Here is a 16,854-nt window from a genome sequence, read left to right as displayed (position 1 = left end):
ACTCCTCTGGTGTCTCTCTGTCGAGTGCACACTTGTAAAAACACGCCTTTTGCTGTTGTGGTGTTTGCCTTGTGCGGACGTTCCGGTGGGGCCGCGGCTCCCGCTGACCGGAGAAAGGCAAACAGAGCTGGACATGCCCTGTTTTTTACAGAGAGCTGTCCCGGTGCTGTGCGGGGCTGGGAAGAGCCCTGCTGGCCTGACAGACATTGCGTTTGCATGTGTTGGTTCAGAGCACTTTCAGCTGAGGCTCCGAAGCGGTTAAAGTAAAGCACATTCCTGCTGACTGCATGGGCTGGTGTCAAGCGAGAGCAGAGCTGCTCTATAGGCAGACACTACGTCACGGTGTTATCTTTGTTTAGCTTGTCTGTGCTTTATCATGTTGCCCAACAGTTTTAATAAAAAAAGAGGAGGAGGAGGGGGAAAAAAAAAAAAAAAAGAGGGCTAGTATGAATAGTTGTGAGTAGAAGTATCTGAAAGCAGCAGATCTGGAGTGCCTTCCACCAGCTGCTGACTGAAACAAAGAGGAGCATTATGAGAGGCACAATAAATGTGTTTGCTATCTCTGCTCTCAGTTGCAGGGCAGACACAAGCCGTCACAGTAATGAATTTTGAAGCCTGGAGTTTGGAGTTGGGGAATTTATAAAACACAGTTGTTTTATCAGAGTGTTGTCTTGCCAGCTGTGTGATGCGAGTCTGGTTTCCATGGAGTGTGGTCAGCTGGGGGAGACAAATCTAGTCCCTAAAACAGCATTTGGGGCCACAGTCTCCTCTGTGGTTTCTCTCTCTCTGCTTTAAATTCACGTTTGGTAAGGAGGAGAGTAGTGGGGAAGGAATTCTATTGAAATGAGGAGCAGTTTTAGCCCTAATCAAATGTGCAGGATCCATGAGAACTCACGGTCCTGTGCAAAACCAGTAGAGGAATATGCATTTTATCCCTCTGAACAACATAAAGAGATTTTTCCTCTCAATTTTCCCTGTTGTCTGGACTCTGGTTTGGCACTGTTCTCCTGCCTGGAGTGGGCAGGATGGGCTCTACAAATTGAACTGTCCTGTTTGCCCTTTAAGAGACTCTCACTGCTCCCACCTGTTCAAAGTTTGGTTAATTTGATTAATTTTGGCCAGCTGGCCCAGTGGTGCTGGTCAGATCCTGGTGTGTTTAGCTGAAGGTCTTGGTGTTCCCTGCATAATCAGCAAAATTCATTACCAAATTGGATAGGCTTTAATTAGAAGCCCTCCCTTTCCTTGCTAAGTTCCTTTAAAACAGGTTTCTTCCAGCATACAATAGCATTTTTATCAGATCTTATACTCAGTCTGGATGTTAATATATAAATGCTGTTGTTACCATACACAGAAGAAATGAATTTTTAAATTTTGAAATAAAAAAGTCCCATTTTGGTAATTGTATAGTATCAGGTTCTGTTTGGGGAAAAAGGGCAAGTTTCTAATTCACTGAATTGAACAGTGTCCAGAGATTTTTGGGGTTTTGTAAACACCCAAGTTAGCTTTACATGGGTATTTAAATTGTTCCTGTCAGGAGTTGCTCAGGAGTCAGTAGGAGTCAGGTGCCTCCATGGAATTTGTAACTGCTGTTGTGGAATTTTGGGTTGGAGTCCCCAGAAGTGCTGGGAGATACTGCAGGGAGAAGAGTGATGGTGCATGGGTGGGAGGACACAATCTCCAGCCTCAGGTGCTGAAAGCTTTATCTTCTGACACTGGTCTTAAATTATTCCTTTTCAAAGACAGAAGTGAGGGAGATTCCTCACTGAGAGGAACTGGTGTGATGTGGTTTGCATTGAAAATTTAGAATGTGAACACTATGGAGGTGGGGGTTTCTATGGGCAAAATACGAAGGCTGAAGAAAAAATGCACAAATTTACTGATCTGAAGACAATTTCCATGAGAGGTTGTGTTGATAAAAGCTTCTCTCGTGGCACTGGGGTGGTTGTGGGGGCTTCCCAATTGATGTTTGGTTGGTTGGAACAGGAGAGCTGTGGATGTCTGTCCCAGAGCATTTGCAGCAGGGCACAGTTTTTGCTATTTAGAGCTGAGATGGAAAGTTCCTATTTAGATTTGGTGCCAGAGTCTTTAATAGAAATCATGGCTTGTGGTGTATTATAGGTCAGCGTATATTTGCTAGTTTATATTATGCTGACTAAATTGGCAGAATGTTTATTTTTACTGGTAAACATTCAGGAGGTTTTCTCCTCACTCCTCCTTTTTCCAACAAAATGTTATTTGTCGTGTGTGGAATTAAGGCAGCATTTTATAAATCATCTGCCTTGGTGATGATGTGAAAATGTGTGGTGGCACACAAAGATTTCCATTGTCAGGTACCTCAGGGCTCTAGATGGAGTTAACTTGGGTCTAATTTTAGGTCTGGAAATTATGGCTGTGTAGAAAACAAAATGCTTCTGGCAGTGTAGGAAAAATACAAATTTTAAACTCTAGCAAAAGCAGCTATTTCAGGGATATTACCAGAATAGGTAAGCCTGGTTAATTTAGCTCTTCTCCAAGCCCCTGATGGAGCCCCAAAAGCGCTTTTTAAACATCTTTAAATCCCTGTGAGGTCTAAAAATGACCTGTGGCTGTGAGGATGTGAGTTCCAGTAAAGTCTGTCCGTGGTGAAGTGCAGCACTGTGCTTCAGGCTGCAGGAGCAGTGAGACATTTAACTGAAATGGGAAAAGCTGTGGCCACGCTTTAATGCCTGCTTAGCAACGATCTGTCCATATGTTTGAGCACAGCCAACTGTATCATTGCAGGAATTATTTATACACAGCTCCCATATGCAGGGAATGGCTTTTTCTGGGAAGTGTTAGATTATATAAAAACTTACCATCTACTCAGTCTGCCACCCCGTTGGAAATTAGCATTTCTGCAATTCCTCTGCTGAAGAATTGGGCTCTTTTGTTTGTGGCTCCAAACATAGTTTTAAAGTATAGAGAAAGACATTTAAGGACATACTTAAAACTTGCATCAGCAAGTTCCAATTTCCCCCCTAATTTTTTTCCTTGCATAGTTATATACCAGACAAGCTTGTTTTGGACAGCCTTTTATAAAGGGAATCATCTGAGAATCTGAGCGTTTATTCAGTTTTAGATCTCGAATATTTGGCATTAACGTGAACTGTAGCCCTGGAATTTATAACCGCGACCATAAGAAGAGGAACAAAGCTGATTTCCCTGTGAATAGTCACGGTTTGCAGAGTGAGGTAATCACAGCCCAGCGCTGGGATTGCAGCCTGCGAGGGGGAATGTGAGTGAAAAAGCTGTCGCAAGGATGGGTTAGTTCAGCCCTTCGGAGCATCCGGGGTGAGCTGCCCCGTCTCCTGCTGCCTCTCCTCACCGCTCGTCCCAGCACGAAGTGCGGGTTGCGATGCCTCGTTCATCCCACAGCCGCCTCACACATGTGCGGTTCGGGACCTTTTCTGGGGGAATTTCGGGGGGTTTTCCTGCGCGCTGCCGAGGCGGGGGGTTGTCGCTGTTGTCCCCGTGGTGGTGACTCGCTGTGTGTCTCCCCGGGCAGGTGAAGCGGCGCTGAGAGGCGAGCCCCGAATGCAGCCCCTGCCCGTGTCCCCCGCGCTCAGCAACCACCGCACGGGCCCCCCGCCCATCAGCCCCAGCAAGAGGAAGCTCAGCATGGACCAAGGGGACGAGGAGCTGGACTGTGAAAACGACCACGTCTCGAAAATGAGTCGGATGTTCAACCCGCATCTGTAAGTGTCTGTTCGCGTCTGTGCCCGCACGGAACTGAGCGCCGTGCGCTAAAATCGCATCCTGGCTCAAACTTTGCGCTCGGCTTTTCCCTTTGTTCCAGCTTGTGTGGGAGATCCGCACAAGAGCCGCCGCGATTAGATGGGTTTTCTTGCTTTCTTTTGTTTTCGTACAGCGTGAAGTAACAGGAATTAGCTCAGCTTAACTATTTATAGCAAACCATACGTATTCACCTTGCGATTTCTGGAGTATTGTTGCCTCGTTCTTTGTAAAGCGCTGCTTTCACTTCCCCCGATCCTGAGGCTCTCTGTGGCTGGGGGTGGGGAGGCAGCAGCAGGAGGAGGAGGAACACAAGTGCTTTGCATTTTTCTGAGGCCAGGAGCTCTGAGCCAGCTGCTCCCTGGGCTGCCTTGACAACTGGGCAAGCGGCAGTTGTTGCTAAACATTCCTGCCGGGATTGCGCGGCTCTGACAGTCAGATGTGGAATGTGCCGGCCAGGTAAGGCGTTGATGAGCGAGGTGCATGTGTTGGGCAATCAGCAAATGCCATTCTTGCCGTGCGCTCATTCCTGGGAATGCGAGCCTGGCTGGCACTGCCGGGAGAATTCCTGTCATTCCTGCCTGGAGGAAGCGATGGAGCAGCGCCGTGCTCCTGTCCCTGCTGCCTCAGCTCCCGCAGCCCCGGCATTCCGCGCATTCCACGCTGCGCTGTGCAGTCATGGGATGTGGACAGAGGGGTTTATCCTCCCATAAATCACCACCGCCTTACTCACAGCCTGGGCCCGCAGTCTGCAGCCTTGGAATTTGTTACAAATCGGGAATCCAGCGCTGAAGTAATGCAAAACAACAAAAGCTCACTTCTCATTTACAACATACCTCCTCCTCTCGCCGAAAAAATTAACTATTTATAGCCTTTCTCTGGGGCCAGGAGTGCGTAGAGCCAGGCACTACGTTTCTGGGGCGCACATGCATGAGACAGCCGAGGAGATTTATGGCATTTTTGAAATGTTATGTAATTTTATGGGGGAAAAGTGTGATTTTTATTTTTTTTTCAGGCTCATTTTCTAGTGATGAAATAAAACACAGCTGGCAGTTATGTACATTATAACACTTTATACAGCGGAGGCCATAAAAATAATGAAGTCTGAACCAACAGACTCATGTGCAACCAAGGTTCAAAACTAAAAGATGCAGGCAGTTATTTCATGTGCTCCCTTAGCTATATGTTAGAGCTGTCTAATATTTTCCAGTGTCACACATTTTTATGGTTTTGCTCAATAGATTCTTTCTGTGATTTTGTATATGAAACAGGCATCTTCTTGTAATAAAAAGCACTGGTTTTCTGTCCAGGGTTCATGTGACTTAATCTGTTTCAATCAAACCATCTGCTGAAGATGAATTATAATCTAAATAGCATCCATGAGCCATCTATTTTACTACTTTATTTTGTAAATTTGATCTGGCCATACAAAAATATGCTTTCAGCAGAATATTACAAAATCTCAAATGTTTGTGATACATCTGAAATAGCTGATTATCTGTATTTCAGATATATCAGGAAAGTTCGTAAACATTCTCAGAATTTAACTCTCACTTCCCTGCCACTGCCTCCAATGAAGTTATTTTTTGATTGTTTGTCATATTTTCCCTCTTTTTCAGATTCTGGTGTTCTGGTTTAATAGTAGAAATTGGTTACTTAAACCCTGTGCATCTGTCCTAAGAATTTTGGTTGGGAGATGAGAAGTGTGTTGTGGGAAGCAGTTGTGTATTCATCCACTTAACACCAGCATCTCGTGGTTGGAAAGTGATTAAGTCGGCCTAGAATTGTGTGTTTGGTTCATTATAAATGGTAGAACCTTTCGTTAGCAATTTGATCTTAACTCTGAGGTAGCAGCTCCCCACTGTGCTTCAGTGGGAATGAATCCATTTAAAGGCTTTGGATGTGTTATTAGAAATCCAGTTACGTCAGCCTTTTGTTTGGAAAGGGAGCGCTTTGAGACATTCCCTGCTCAGGTGTAATTCCCTGAAGTATCATTTGTGAGCTGTACTTGAGTATGTTTACTTTTATCATGGAAAAACACAACTATTGGAGTGCAGTCTCTGGAGCAGAGTGAATCAAATGCCCTGGCAAGCCTAGCAGGATCCTCAAATGTGTAATGGAATTTCTGTGCAAAGAGCAATTTGTCAAAGGTGATTTTTCAAAGGAGAGAATTCTCAGCGTTAGGATAATAAAATACACTTTAGAGCTTGTGGATTAATTTTTTAAAAAACCAGCATGTGACATTGCCTCCCTTTCTTATATAATATGCTTCTGTATTTTTGTGGTGATAGAAGTTGTGAACACCCATACTCAGTTGGGAAGAACAAGCACTTCCAAATTTAAACCTAGCAACATGGACTATTGGTAATATGGAATTCCCTTATTTGAATTTCACACTTTCTGGTGTGTCCCTCAGGTGCTTTACTTGAAATGCATTCCCTGAAGTTAAATCTTGCTGAAGTAAGAGGTGCTTTTGGCTGCGTGGTGCTCTGTGGAGGAGAAGGGAGCTTGTTTTGAGGCTCGGCTTGAAACATGGCTTTGTTTTCCCGTGAATTCACTACAACCACCGCGATTTACAGCGGAGTGATTGGGAACTAGGATGACATGAAAATTCTGTGTACTGCAGGGGCGGGTGGCTCCGTCCTGAGCCCTCCGGGGAGCGCTGGGGGCAGCGGGGCAGCGCTGCCGGGCACGGGGCCGCCGCTGCCTCCTTCCCGGGCTGCCTCCTTCCCGTTCTGCCTCCTTCCCGTTCTGCCTCCTTCCCGGGCTGCCTCCTTCCCGGGCTGCCTCCTTCCCGGGCTGCCTCCTTCCCGGGCTGCCTCCTTCCCGGGCTGCCTCCTTCCCGGGCTGCCTCCTTCCCGGGCTGCCTCCTTCCCGGGCTGCCTCCTTCCCGTTCTGCCTCCTTCCCGGGCTGCCTCCTTCCCCTTCTCCCTCCTTCCCCTTCTCCCTCCTCCCCGGGCTGCCTCCTTCCCCCTCTCCCTCCCCCTTTCCTTCCCTGTCTCTCTCCTGCTCTCCTCCCTCCCTTTCGCCTTCCCTGCCTCTCTCCTCCCGGGCTCCCTCCCTCCTTCCCTCTTCCCTGCTCCCTCTCTCCTCCCGGCTTCTTCGCCTCCCTCCTTCCCTCCCGTGTTCTGTCGCTGGTTTCCGCCCTCCCTCCTCCCGTGTTCCCTCCCTCCCTGGCGTCTCTCTCCTCCCTCTCTCCCTCCCCTCTCCGCGTTCCGCGGCCCCGGGCACACAAAGGCCGCCTTGTCCCGGCCGCCCTGAGAGTCCCCAGCCGGGCCAGCGGGCACAGCGCTGCCGCCCGCCCGGCCCTTCCAAAGAAATGTCCTTTGGAATTCATCCGGGGACCATTATTTCTGTTCCCTTGCGTGGAGTACGTCAGCCTGCAAGTTGGCGTTTGGGGTTTGTTGAGCGGGCTTTTGCATGGAGAATTTTCCCCTCGTTCCCATTGGGTTTGGTGGCATTAGGATTGCAGTGGCAATTAATTTCTATGTAAAAATCTTCCTACAGCAAAATGTTCCCAGCTGTTAAGTCTGGGGGATAGTTGTCTCTTGGTTTGTGTGATACATAATTCGGCTTTTTCTTGTAATAAAAGGTCTGCACACAAATAAGTTACTTTAACATGTATTGTGCAAAATGATGTGTAGTTTCAGACTCTTCAAATTCTGGGCTGTGTCTTCACTTTTGTTACACTGAAGAATGATGTCAATCCCACCCAAAACACTCCTGAAGCTGCCCTACACCACAAGTTTTTTACCATGAATATCCAGTGGTGTTTGCTCATTTTAATGACACTGTGATAGAAACTACTGGGGCATCCTTTAAAAAATGTGTGTCCTAAAAGTTACCTGTATTTGAAGACCGTGGAATAATTCAGATTAGACCATTTCCATCCAACCTCCTACTCTGATCAGGCTCAACTGCTTCTTCATCAAGCTTAGAGTTGCTCAAAGGGAGAAATTTTGAGTAAGATCTGAAGTATTGAAAGAAAATCATGTCCCAGTTGTGGAGGAACCTGGCTCCAGCAGGGCTTGAAAAGATGCAGAACTGGCTCTCAGAGGTAGCGTGGGAGTTGTCAGAGAAGCTCTGTGCTGCAACTGCTGCTCTTTGGGTTCCAAACTTCATGTGGTGTTGAGAAATATGTTCTCACTGTCATTTTATTGTAACAAATTGGAGATGGGAAAAAACCCCAGCACACAGTTCAGAACACCCAAAGTGTCTCTCATCCGCTGAGTGAAGCGTTTTCACCCAGTCCTTGGCACAGATGTGCCCTTGAAGGATTTTAGGGTTCACCTGGGGCTCTCAAAGCAGTCCTGTTGGAGCTGAACTCCTCAGTGGAACTGAGGCAATGTGGCTCTTGTTGATTAAGTGGATAAAGGGTCACAGAGCAGGTTTCAAACTGCTTTTCCTAATTTATTTTTTTTCTTTTCTTGTATGCATTGCTTGAATGATGGAGTGCATCAGACATATTTTCTTATTTATTAATGTAGATCACACACTGCACAAAATTATTCTTAAATTGTTTTCAAGAAATGTACGTTAAATTGAACCTTCAGAGACAGACTTGAAAGAGCCACCATATCTGAGTTAATATTTAACACAGAGTTTTGCAGTTCTTAGCCAAGGGGGAATTTCAGAAAGCATTCCAGTCCCTTTCAGTTGAAGCACATGTGAAAGGTTTGTTAGGAACAGTTTCAGGGCTAAAAGCAATTTGATTGATAGCTTATCAGTACTTCACAAAAAGACCTATCTGTCAAAATTTGGGTATGTGTTGAGGTACTTGAAAAACCAGGCAATGTTAGCTCAGGTGTCTGCTCCACTTGCAGACAGAAGGGGTTTGTTAGCCAGCTCTAGATCCCTGCTTTGATACCATGTTTTCCACTTTCATTTTCCATCTTTTGTGGAGGAGCATGACCCTTCCATGATGGGGCAAGGCTCCAAGCTGCCTCTTGAGAGGAAAAGCCGTGTAAGTGTTGCACAGAGGGGTTTGATCACCCACTTGGGGAAGGCATCCGGGGTCCTGTGCACTCAGGGATGGAATGGGAACCACAGAATCACAGAATATTCTGAGTTGGAAAGGACCACGAGGATCACTGAGTCCAACTCTTAAATGAATGGGGAATCCCTCGAGCCCTGGTGTTGGATTTTTACCCCAGGGTAAAAGCAAAATTTTACATTGTGTGAATCATCCTATATCAACATGGGGTGAAATTTAGCACCAATCCAAAAGCCTGAGATCTCAGCAAGAGGCAAGAAAGAACCAGTAACCTTTGCAAACATACTCTGGATGTATATCCCACCCCATGGAAACAAAGGTTTAATCTCACTTCTTTCTATTTAACCATTTTCCCAGATGTTTCCTGCAGTTTGACAGATGTGCCTTTTACTAGAAAGTTGTGCTCTTGAGAATGAGACTGTTATGGACACGGTTGCTATAGACAATGACTGTGTGAGGGTAAGGTTTGGAATAAAACCCTACATTAGTTTCTGGTTGGATCAGTAGTTTTGTTCCCCAGGCTGGTGGTGCTGGTGTTGTGGGATGGCAGGCGCAGTCTGGCAGGTTTAACTCCTTGCTGCAGCATTGCCAGGTGCTGGCAGACTGATGGAATTCCCAAATAGTGATCTAGGGGAAGAAGCTGAGGAATCCCAGGGAATCCTTGAGGGACAGGGCAGCGGTGCTGGGCTGGGGGTTGTGGGATGTCCTGAGTCTGGGCTGTGCAGGGCTGTGGCTGGGTTGGTTTAAGGTTTATCCCCAAAGAAAGAGGAGGGGAATAAAAGGGCTTTGCTGCCATTGGGGGCTGGAGGGTTTGATCCCAGTGATGGGATTGCCTTCCCCAGAGGGAATGCTGTGGAGATGGATCCCAGTGTGGGTGGATCCCCGTGTGATGGGTGGATCCTGGTGTGGATGAACCCCAGGTGGATTGGTCCCACTGTGGATGGACCCCGTGTGGATGAGTCCCAGTGTGGGTGGGTCACAGAATATTCCAAGTTGGAAAGGACCCACAAGGATCATCAAGTCCAGCTCTTTAGTGAAAGGCCCATACGGATTGAACCCACCACTGTGGTGTTATTAGGTGTGGGTGGATCCCATGTGGGTGGGTCCCAGTGAGCTGTGTGGACATGAGTGACACTGCTGACATGACTGATGTTCTCCTGCCCAAATGATGCTTCATAAACCTTTGTCACGTTTTTAATCAGTAACTGTCACAATTCACAAACCAGTACCTTCAAAAGGCAGTGTAATCCCCAAACACTTTTGCTTGTGATTTGCTTTTTTAATTAAGTCTCCCTTAAACCAGAAGCTGCTGTGAGAGGAGACTGTTGATTGCAGAGTTGGGCGGGGGACGTAACTGGGGTGCCTGAGCTGCAGAAATGCCCTCTAAACACTCAGCTGCTGCTGCTGGGGTCCATTTGGTTACCAGCTTTTCAAGGAAATATTTTACTGTATTGGTCTGAATAGCTGTATAATATATAGTGAAGCTGTTACTGTATTGATAGTGCTTCTAGAGTTTTCAGTAATTCGGATTTTATTAGCAATTACAAACAGTATCAATAAACTTTTAATGAAATGTTTATCCCTTCTTTAAAACAGCCTGTGAAAAAAGTCTAATTTCTTAAAACAGGTTGTTTAAACACTGCTCTTGGTCTAAAGGCCTAAAGAGCCTGGGTTTTTGTGAGAATTTTTGAAATGTCTGGAAGTGAATTATTGTAGTTTCTCAGCTTTTCCTGCTTCACATCAGCTAATGCTACAGTGTGTATCTGATGGATAGAGACCATAATTTGTAAGCTTTAAGGATCCCAGGCCCTTTTCCCTCTTTCTCATTGGACCCACTGAAGCTGGCAGGGAAGGCTGTGTAGTCCCATTTTCTCCTGACAATTTGGCACAGTTAATTCCAGCGCTGTGACCTTATTTTCAGAGGCTGGCTTGAGTTGTTAAAGCTCTTACCAAATAAACTGGCCATGCTCATGTTGTTGATGTGTTTTACTTCCCCTATCATCTATTTGAAGAAAATTATTAATCTGCTCCTCTGCTGTAAAATTCAACCTGATGCAGTCTTTTAGGTGGTGGAACTAAGTAAAATCCCACAGACTTGTGAGAATTTGGGGTTCATGGATTGATTTAAGCTGGTATCCACTTTTACAAAAACAGTTCCATGACAGGCATTGAGTGATGATCAAAAGTATTTTTTCCCAAATAAAAAAAAGTGGAAAATATTGTAAGGACCAACCTAGTGAATCCTCTAAGAGAACATAACTGGCATTTTTTATTTCCTTTAACAGTCCTGCCAGGTTTCACCATTGAGTTTGACACCAGTGAGTTTTCCCAGAGCCTGCAGGACAGACTGAAGTGCCCTGGCAGTGCTGAGTGCACGTGGCTGATCCTGGTGCCCTGGGACCTGACCCACTGCTGCATTTGATGTGTAGCCTTTCCCCTGACACTGGTGTTCTCTGGGTGATCATAAATAGTTTTTACGGTATTTTCCAGTGACTGGGTATAAAAGGCTCATTGCACATGCCAAGTTTGACTTCAAAAGGAATTACAAAAGCTGCACATGACCCCTCTGATGGATGGGTAGAATGCAGGAGGAAATGTGTGCCAGAGGCATTTGGATGGGCACTGCAGTGGGTACAAATGAATCCCTTTACAGAATCTGTCCCTCTGAGCCCTCTGACCTTGGAGCTGTTTCCATGGAAGCCTCCTTGCTCTTTCCCTACACTCAGGTTTTCCTTCCTGCTTGTTAGAAATTTGGAGTGTCTCTTTTACCTCATGTTTTTATCATTTGCTCTCCTGGAAGTTCTCCCCTCCAAGTATCCGAAGTGCCTTAAGCACTTGAAGACGCTCAGACTTGTGCAGGGATAGTTTTAGTTTCCCTTCCAGCAGTGATGTGCTGTTCTAGATCCCATCCTCTTCATCCCAATGCCTGCAGTATCCTGCCTTGCTCCCCAGGTGTGAGCATGGACAGGCTCCCTGTGCTTCTCCGGCTTTGTTTGACTGCCCCAGGTACCTCAAATCGCCCAGGCAACTGTGGTGGCTTCTGCAGAGTTTACGTTTGAGCTAGAAAGGACACCTTTGTTCTGGGCTGCACTGTAAGCTGTAGGATGGAGTTTCTGGCACACTTTGATATGTCTGAGTTTTGCAGTTTTGCTGAAACTGGCATCCAAAAAAATGCTCTCCAAAGTGCAGTAGCAGCATCTCCCAGAGACAAACCACATCCTCTGCAGGGCCTTTCTCAGCTCCCGAAACACTCAGGTCTTCTGTCACTTGCTCTTCACAGCTGGCAGAAATAGTTCTTCCATTAAGCATTTTTCTGGTGCGTGGTGCAGGATTTTCCAGAGGCAGCTGGAGCCACTGTTGTTCTTCGAAGAAGGAGTTATGGAGAGGTGGCTGAATCGGATAAATCTCACAGGCTTGGTTCCTTGTCCTGTCTCCTTCCCAAGAACTACTCTGTACCTAGGCAGGAGTTGGGACAAGGAAGCCAGAGATGCCCTGTTGCAGCTTAGAGGATCAAAAAGTTTCTCCTCTTGGACTGATGGGGATTGTTGGGAGCCTGAAAACTTTTTGCCCTCAATTCTTGAAAAGTAAGTTGGATCTGGTGGGAGCTCAGCTGCTGGTTCCCACCTGGTAAGAGTTAAACACAACTTCGAAGATGTGAAAAGGGGTTGTGTTTATTCTGCAGAAATGACTGTGCGTTTTAGGAAACTTTTTATGATTACTGCAATATTCATTTATACCTAGACACTTCCTGTTGTGGTAACACTGAAATGCTGGAGCTTTCTCTTGTTCTAGCTCCACTTTTTGAGCCATTCATGATCTTTTAAATTTTCTTAACAGGCTAATTTGTATTAAAACTACCTCAGCAGAATTAATGACATCAGTTACCATTTCAGAATTTTCCTGTATATGTATTACAAGTTAAAATTTTGTTGTTTATGTCTCAGGAATGGCCTCACATAAAGGCTCTTCAAAAAATGATGAAAATTTAGAATGAGCCATCAGGTGTACCAGGCAAAAGAACACCTAAACATACGGGTTGGAGTAGGTTTGGAGTTGAAATATGTTTGGAGCTGAGCAAAGCAGCAGCAGTGCAGAGCAGAGAGATTAGTGAGTCATTTATTCCCCCTTTTTAAAAAAAGTTGAATTGCAGGTAACCTGCAGTCTGCACCTATTGCAGCAAGGTAACTTTGTCATTGTTTCTGCATTGTATCTGCACACGTGTTCCAGCAGTGACAGAACTTCAAATTTAATAAATCCCTGAGTTTTGCTGTTACAAAGCAACCAGTGCTGTCTTTTAAAACAATCCTGTAAGTGTTGGAGCAAAGATGGCCAAACATTAAAAAAGAATCCTGTGAGAAAAATGAGTAGGATCTGAGATTGTGTTAATTGATTTTACTGTACATTAGATTTAGATTGCAGTTCTGTTGGTTTGGCACTGGACTGAGGTCTTACATCATGCGGTTCTCTTGCATTCTTTCATACTTGTGAATATTACTGCTTCAGGAAGGGAAATCCATCTGTATCTGAATGTTTGTGCTTGGTGCAGGCTGTAATGGGACACTCCTTTATGCATTTCTCAGCTTATTGATTTCTTTTACTGTGAAATCTCTTCTCCTGCTTGATTCCATTTGCAAGTAACTATCTGGTCCAAGGTTTAGCTCTGAAAATCCTGTTTTGGTGAGGATAAATACAGAAAGTCTGACTTGTGTTTGTTTATATGTGAGATTATCCTATTTCTTTTTAGTGTTTTTTCAATGGTTTAGACTTAAAGGTCTTTCCTTTGAGGGTGGGTATTCGTTATCTTTCTCAGGAAAGCATATCTGATGCCCAGGTTCTGTGGCAGGAGTGACTCCTGCAAAAACAAGGATCTCTGCAAGCTGGCTTTTTGGGATGGAGTACTGAGCCAGAAAAGGAAAAGGCTACTCAAAGGAACCGGGAAGCACAAAGCTGATAAAGTGGGATGGGAAGGGGTTATGTATGCAGATGACAGTCATTCAAGAGGGCATTGGGCTGCTGGGAGTATTTTATCATGTTATGAATACTTCAGATAATCGGCCGACAGAGCAAATTGCTGCTACTTTCAGGTTTTGTTAGGGTTTTTGTTTGTTTGTTTGTTTAGTGAATTTGTATTGCTTAAAAAATTCTAAGTAAGGAACTCTTAGGGATTTTTCCCTCTGGAAATACATCATTGCATTTTGAAATACCACCTTAAATTCTAGTTTTCCCACCTCACAGTAACAGAGTTAATGTGTGCAAGTAGATCCTTTTGCAGGAGATGATACTCATCACGTGGAGCAGATATTCTGTATCAGTGGGTTACAAATCCTTAAGTAGCCTTTAACAAAAGCAGCTGCCTTCTTTCAGACTTAGTGAATAAAGACAGTAAAAGATGTTGGAAACCAAGTATTATAAAGATGCTGAAAATACTCAAATCATATTGGAATTAGGTTTCAGAAATGAAAGTTTGCTCTTAAGCAATGCTCTGCATTGTGTTTGTGTGAAGAAAAGGGGGTGCTTGTTCTTTGTGTGGACAACCATTTCAAGCCAGAGCTCCGGTTCTGCGGAAGGGAGTGTGAACCGTCTGTGATTTCTTCCCTTGGAGGTACAGTAATGCTTTTGGCAAGAGTTCCTGAAGGCTCTGCAGGCTGGAAGTGAGTGCAGGCAGAGCTGTCCCCTTCGCTGGGCCCCTTTTTTCCCTTTTCCTGCAGCAGCTGGCAGAGGCCGCCTGTTGCTGTGGGACGGGTGTGAATTCCCCCCCCTCGCGGTGCCAGCGAGCAGAACAGCCTCGGGTGAAGGTTCTGCAGCACAAAACGCTGGGAACTGAGGGCTTTGGATCCCTCGGAGCTGCTCTGAGCAGGGCTGGGACGCTGGGATGTGCGTGGGTTTGGTGACAGCCACCCCAGCACATGATGCTTGGTAAGCGCTGGATGCGGGCTCTGATTCACTGGGGAGCAGCAGGAAAACCATGGCTGCTTTTTAAGGATTGGAGAAATTCACTGGAGGTTGGGATCGTGTCTGATTTTGCTAAAACACACCTGGAAGTAGCTGGGATGCCTGTGTTGGCAGGGAGGGAGGGTGGTGGGCATGCCTCCCAGTGCCTGGGTCTGCTCTGGGCTCACCCACGGGAATTGCTGGATTTCAAGCACTGGAATTGCACTGGCATCTCCCCCACTGCTCATGGACTCAGGGTTGGTAAAATAATGCTGATTTCTAAGACAAAGTGGAGTCCAGGCATGGCAAAGCTGTTTGGGCAGCTGGATTTGTTTGTAGTATATATTTTTAAGTTCTTTTTCAAGCTTGGTCAGAAATCCTTCTGTGTGATTTTGGGCCCTTATATTTGACTTGAGAGATGCATCTCTGAACTTGTCTGGAGTGTCTGGAATGTTTGAGCTCGTGCACTTCAGTGAAATATGATTATCTTCACACACAGGCAGTTTTGATTGCCCTTCAGACAGTGTCTAACAGCAAAACAAGAATGACTACTAATTATAATAACGACAACTGTTCCATAGAAAATTAGTTTTTAAGTGATGTTCTAAACTAAATTACTTAATAATGTGAAATTGATGAATGCCCTATAAGTAATCTTACAATTGTCTGACAAGAGGAGTCAGGTATCTGTAGGATTTGCTATTTATGTGTGAATAGGAGGGACTCACAAGTGCTGCGGTATTTTCACGAGGGCAGAGCTTTCATGGTGCTGTCCTACACGGTGCTGGGACATTTCCAGCTGGGCTCAGAAGAAATAATATCTGACGTGGAAGTAGAAGCTTCAGGTGTTTTTCATTTTTTCCAGAGACTGTATGAGTTGAAGGTGGATGAATTGAGGAGAGGATTTTTAGGGAGTGGATTGTAAGTAGTTCCCTGCCCGGAAGAGTAGTTCTAATTTAGGAAGAGGGAATTATTTGCCTACAGAAAGGCCTGGGGTGTGGTCTGCTGAGATTGCTGAGATAACTCAATAATTTTAGGTGTCTTGAGGGAAGGTCTGCCTGCTGTGCTTGTTCCTGGAGACAAGTTGATCCCACTGCCCAGTTTTTTGGTCCCTTCTTCCAAAAGCCTTTAGGGAAGATTTTTGTTGGGTTTTTCTGTGTTTAATGCTTTTTGTTAGGATTGGGTTTTTGTTTGTTTATGTTGGTGGTGGTGGTGTTTTTTTTGGCAGAAAAACTACCAGTTCAACAATATTTAGGGCTGTGACTCTTCATTTAAAGTGAGGATGAGTGAAATAAGCACTGTTGTGTAAAATGGAAAATTTATTTTGCTTGGGAATTTCAGTAAGTTTGTTCATCAGTGGGCACTTGACAGCCCCACTCCCCCAGTAAATGCAACACTAAGTTGTTGAAAAGGGAGTTCTGAAACAAAAAACCCCAAACCACTGCTGTAGATGCATGTTTTGTTTCATTTCATAAGCATTTTTTGGGGAGTAAACAAAACTTTTCCTTTGAAAATCAGCTTGTGCTTACTAAAACAAAATAGAATAATTTTGAGCAGAGATTATTTTTTTCTTTGAGACGGTGAAAAGTAGGAATCTCCTGGAGCTGTAGGTGGTTTTGCAGCTTCCAAATTGTAATTTTAATTGTGGTAGCCCAGCTAATATTTAGTTGAAAAGTGACAATTTGGCTTGTAGCCACCAAAGGTTCTGCATTGCAGCACCAAGAAGGAGCATTCGCTGAACGGTGATTTTAGCCATGGGTTTTGGTGCTGCTGTTTTCCAGGATATCCCAGGATATTCCCAGGATCCCTTTGTCCAGGCTGTGTGTGAGCTCCCTGCCTGCTTGCTCAGGGCTGGGGTGGGATCATTCCTGTGTCCAGGAGCTGTTTCCATGCTGTAATCCAAGAAGAGCTACTGTACATTAAATATAGAGCCTGTTGTGCTGCCATTAACTCACTTTGCCTCAGTCATTAGCTCAGAGCGCTCCAAGTCCAAACTTTGCGGCTGAGGCTGCTCCTGCAATTGAATTCTCCTGGAACTGAGCTGGGACAGTGCTGGGACAGTGATTCCTGGGGAACTGTGAGCTGCTATTCAAATCCAGCGTGAAAAACAGGCTCGGGGAACACGCAGCGCTCAGGACCAGCTGTGAAACCTTCAAGGTTGGATTTTCCGGTGGATTCTG

At 45.3% G+C, this 16,854-nt stretch overlaps 1 protein-coding gene across 4 annotated transcripts in view; it reads left to right on the top strand.

Moving 5' to 3' along the window:
* VGLL4 (vestigial like family member 4) overlaps positions 1-16,854 on the top strand; it is a 73,449-nt gene that overhangs the window by 46,833 nt on the left and 9,762 nt on the right. For all 4 annotated transcript variants that reach the window (XM_032121155.1, XM_032121152.1, XM_032121153.1 and 1 more), the window contains one exon: positions 3,524-3,713. In XM_032121155.1, the coding sequence (XP_031977046.1) occupies positions 3,524-3,713 (190 nt within the window). The remainder of the gene's footprint in view (positions 1-3,523; positions 3,714-16,854) is intronic.

The sequence above is a fragment of the Corvus moneduloides genome, chromosome 11, assembly GCF_009650955.1.
Source record: "Corvus moneduloides isolate bCorMon1 chromosome 11, bCorMon1.pri, whole genome shotgun sequence".
In the NCBI taxonomy this organism is placed as follows: Eukaryota; Metazoa; Chordata; class Aves; order Passeriformes; family Corvidae; genus Corvus; species Corvus moneduloides.
The sequence above is the reverse complement of the archived record's forward strand: the minus strand, read 5'-3'. Positions and strand labels throughout refer to the sequence as shown.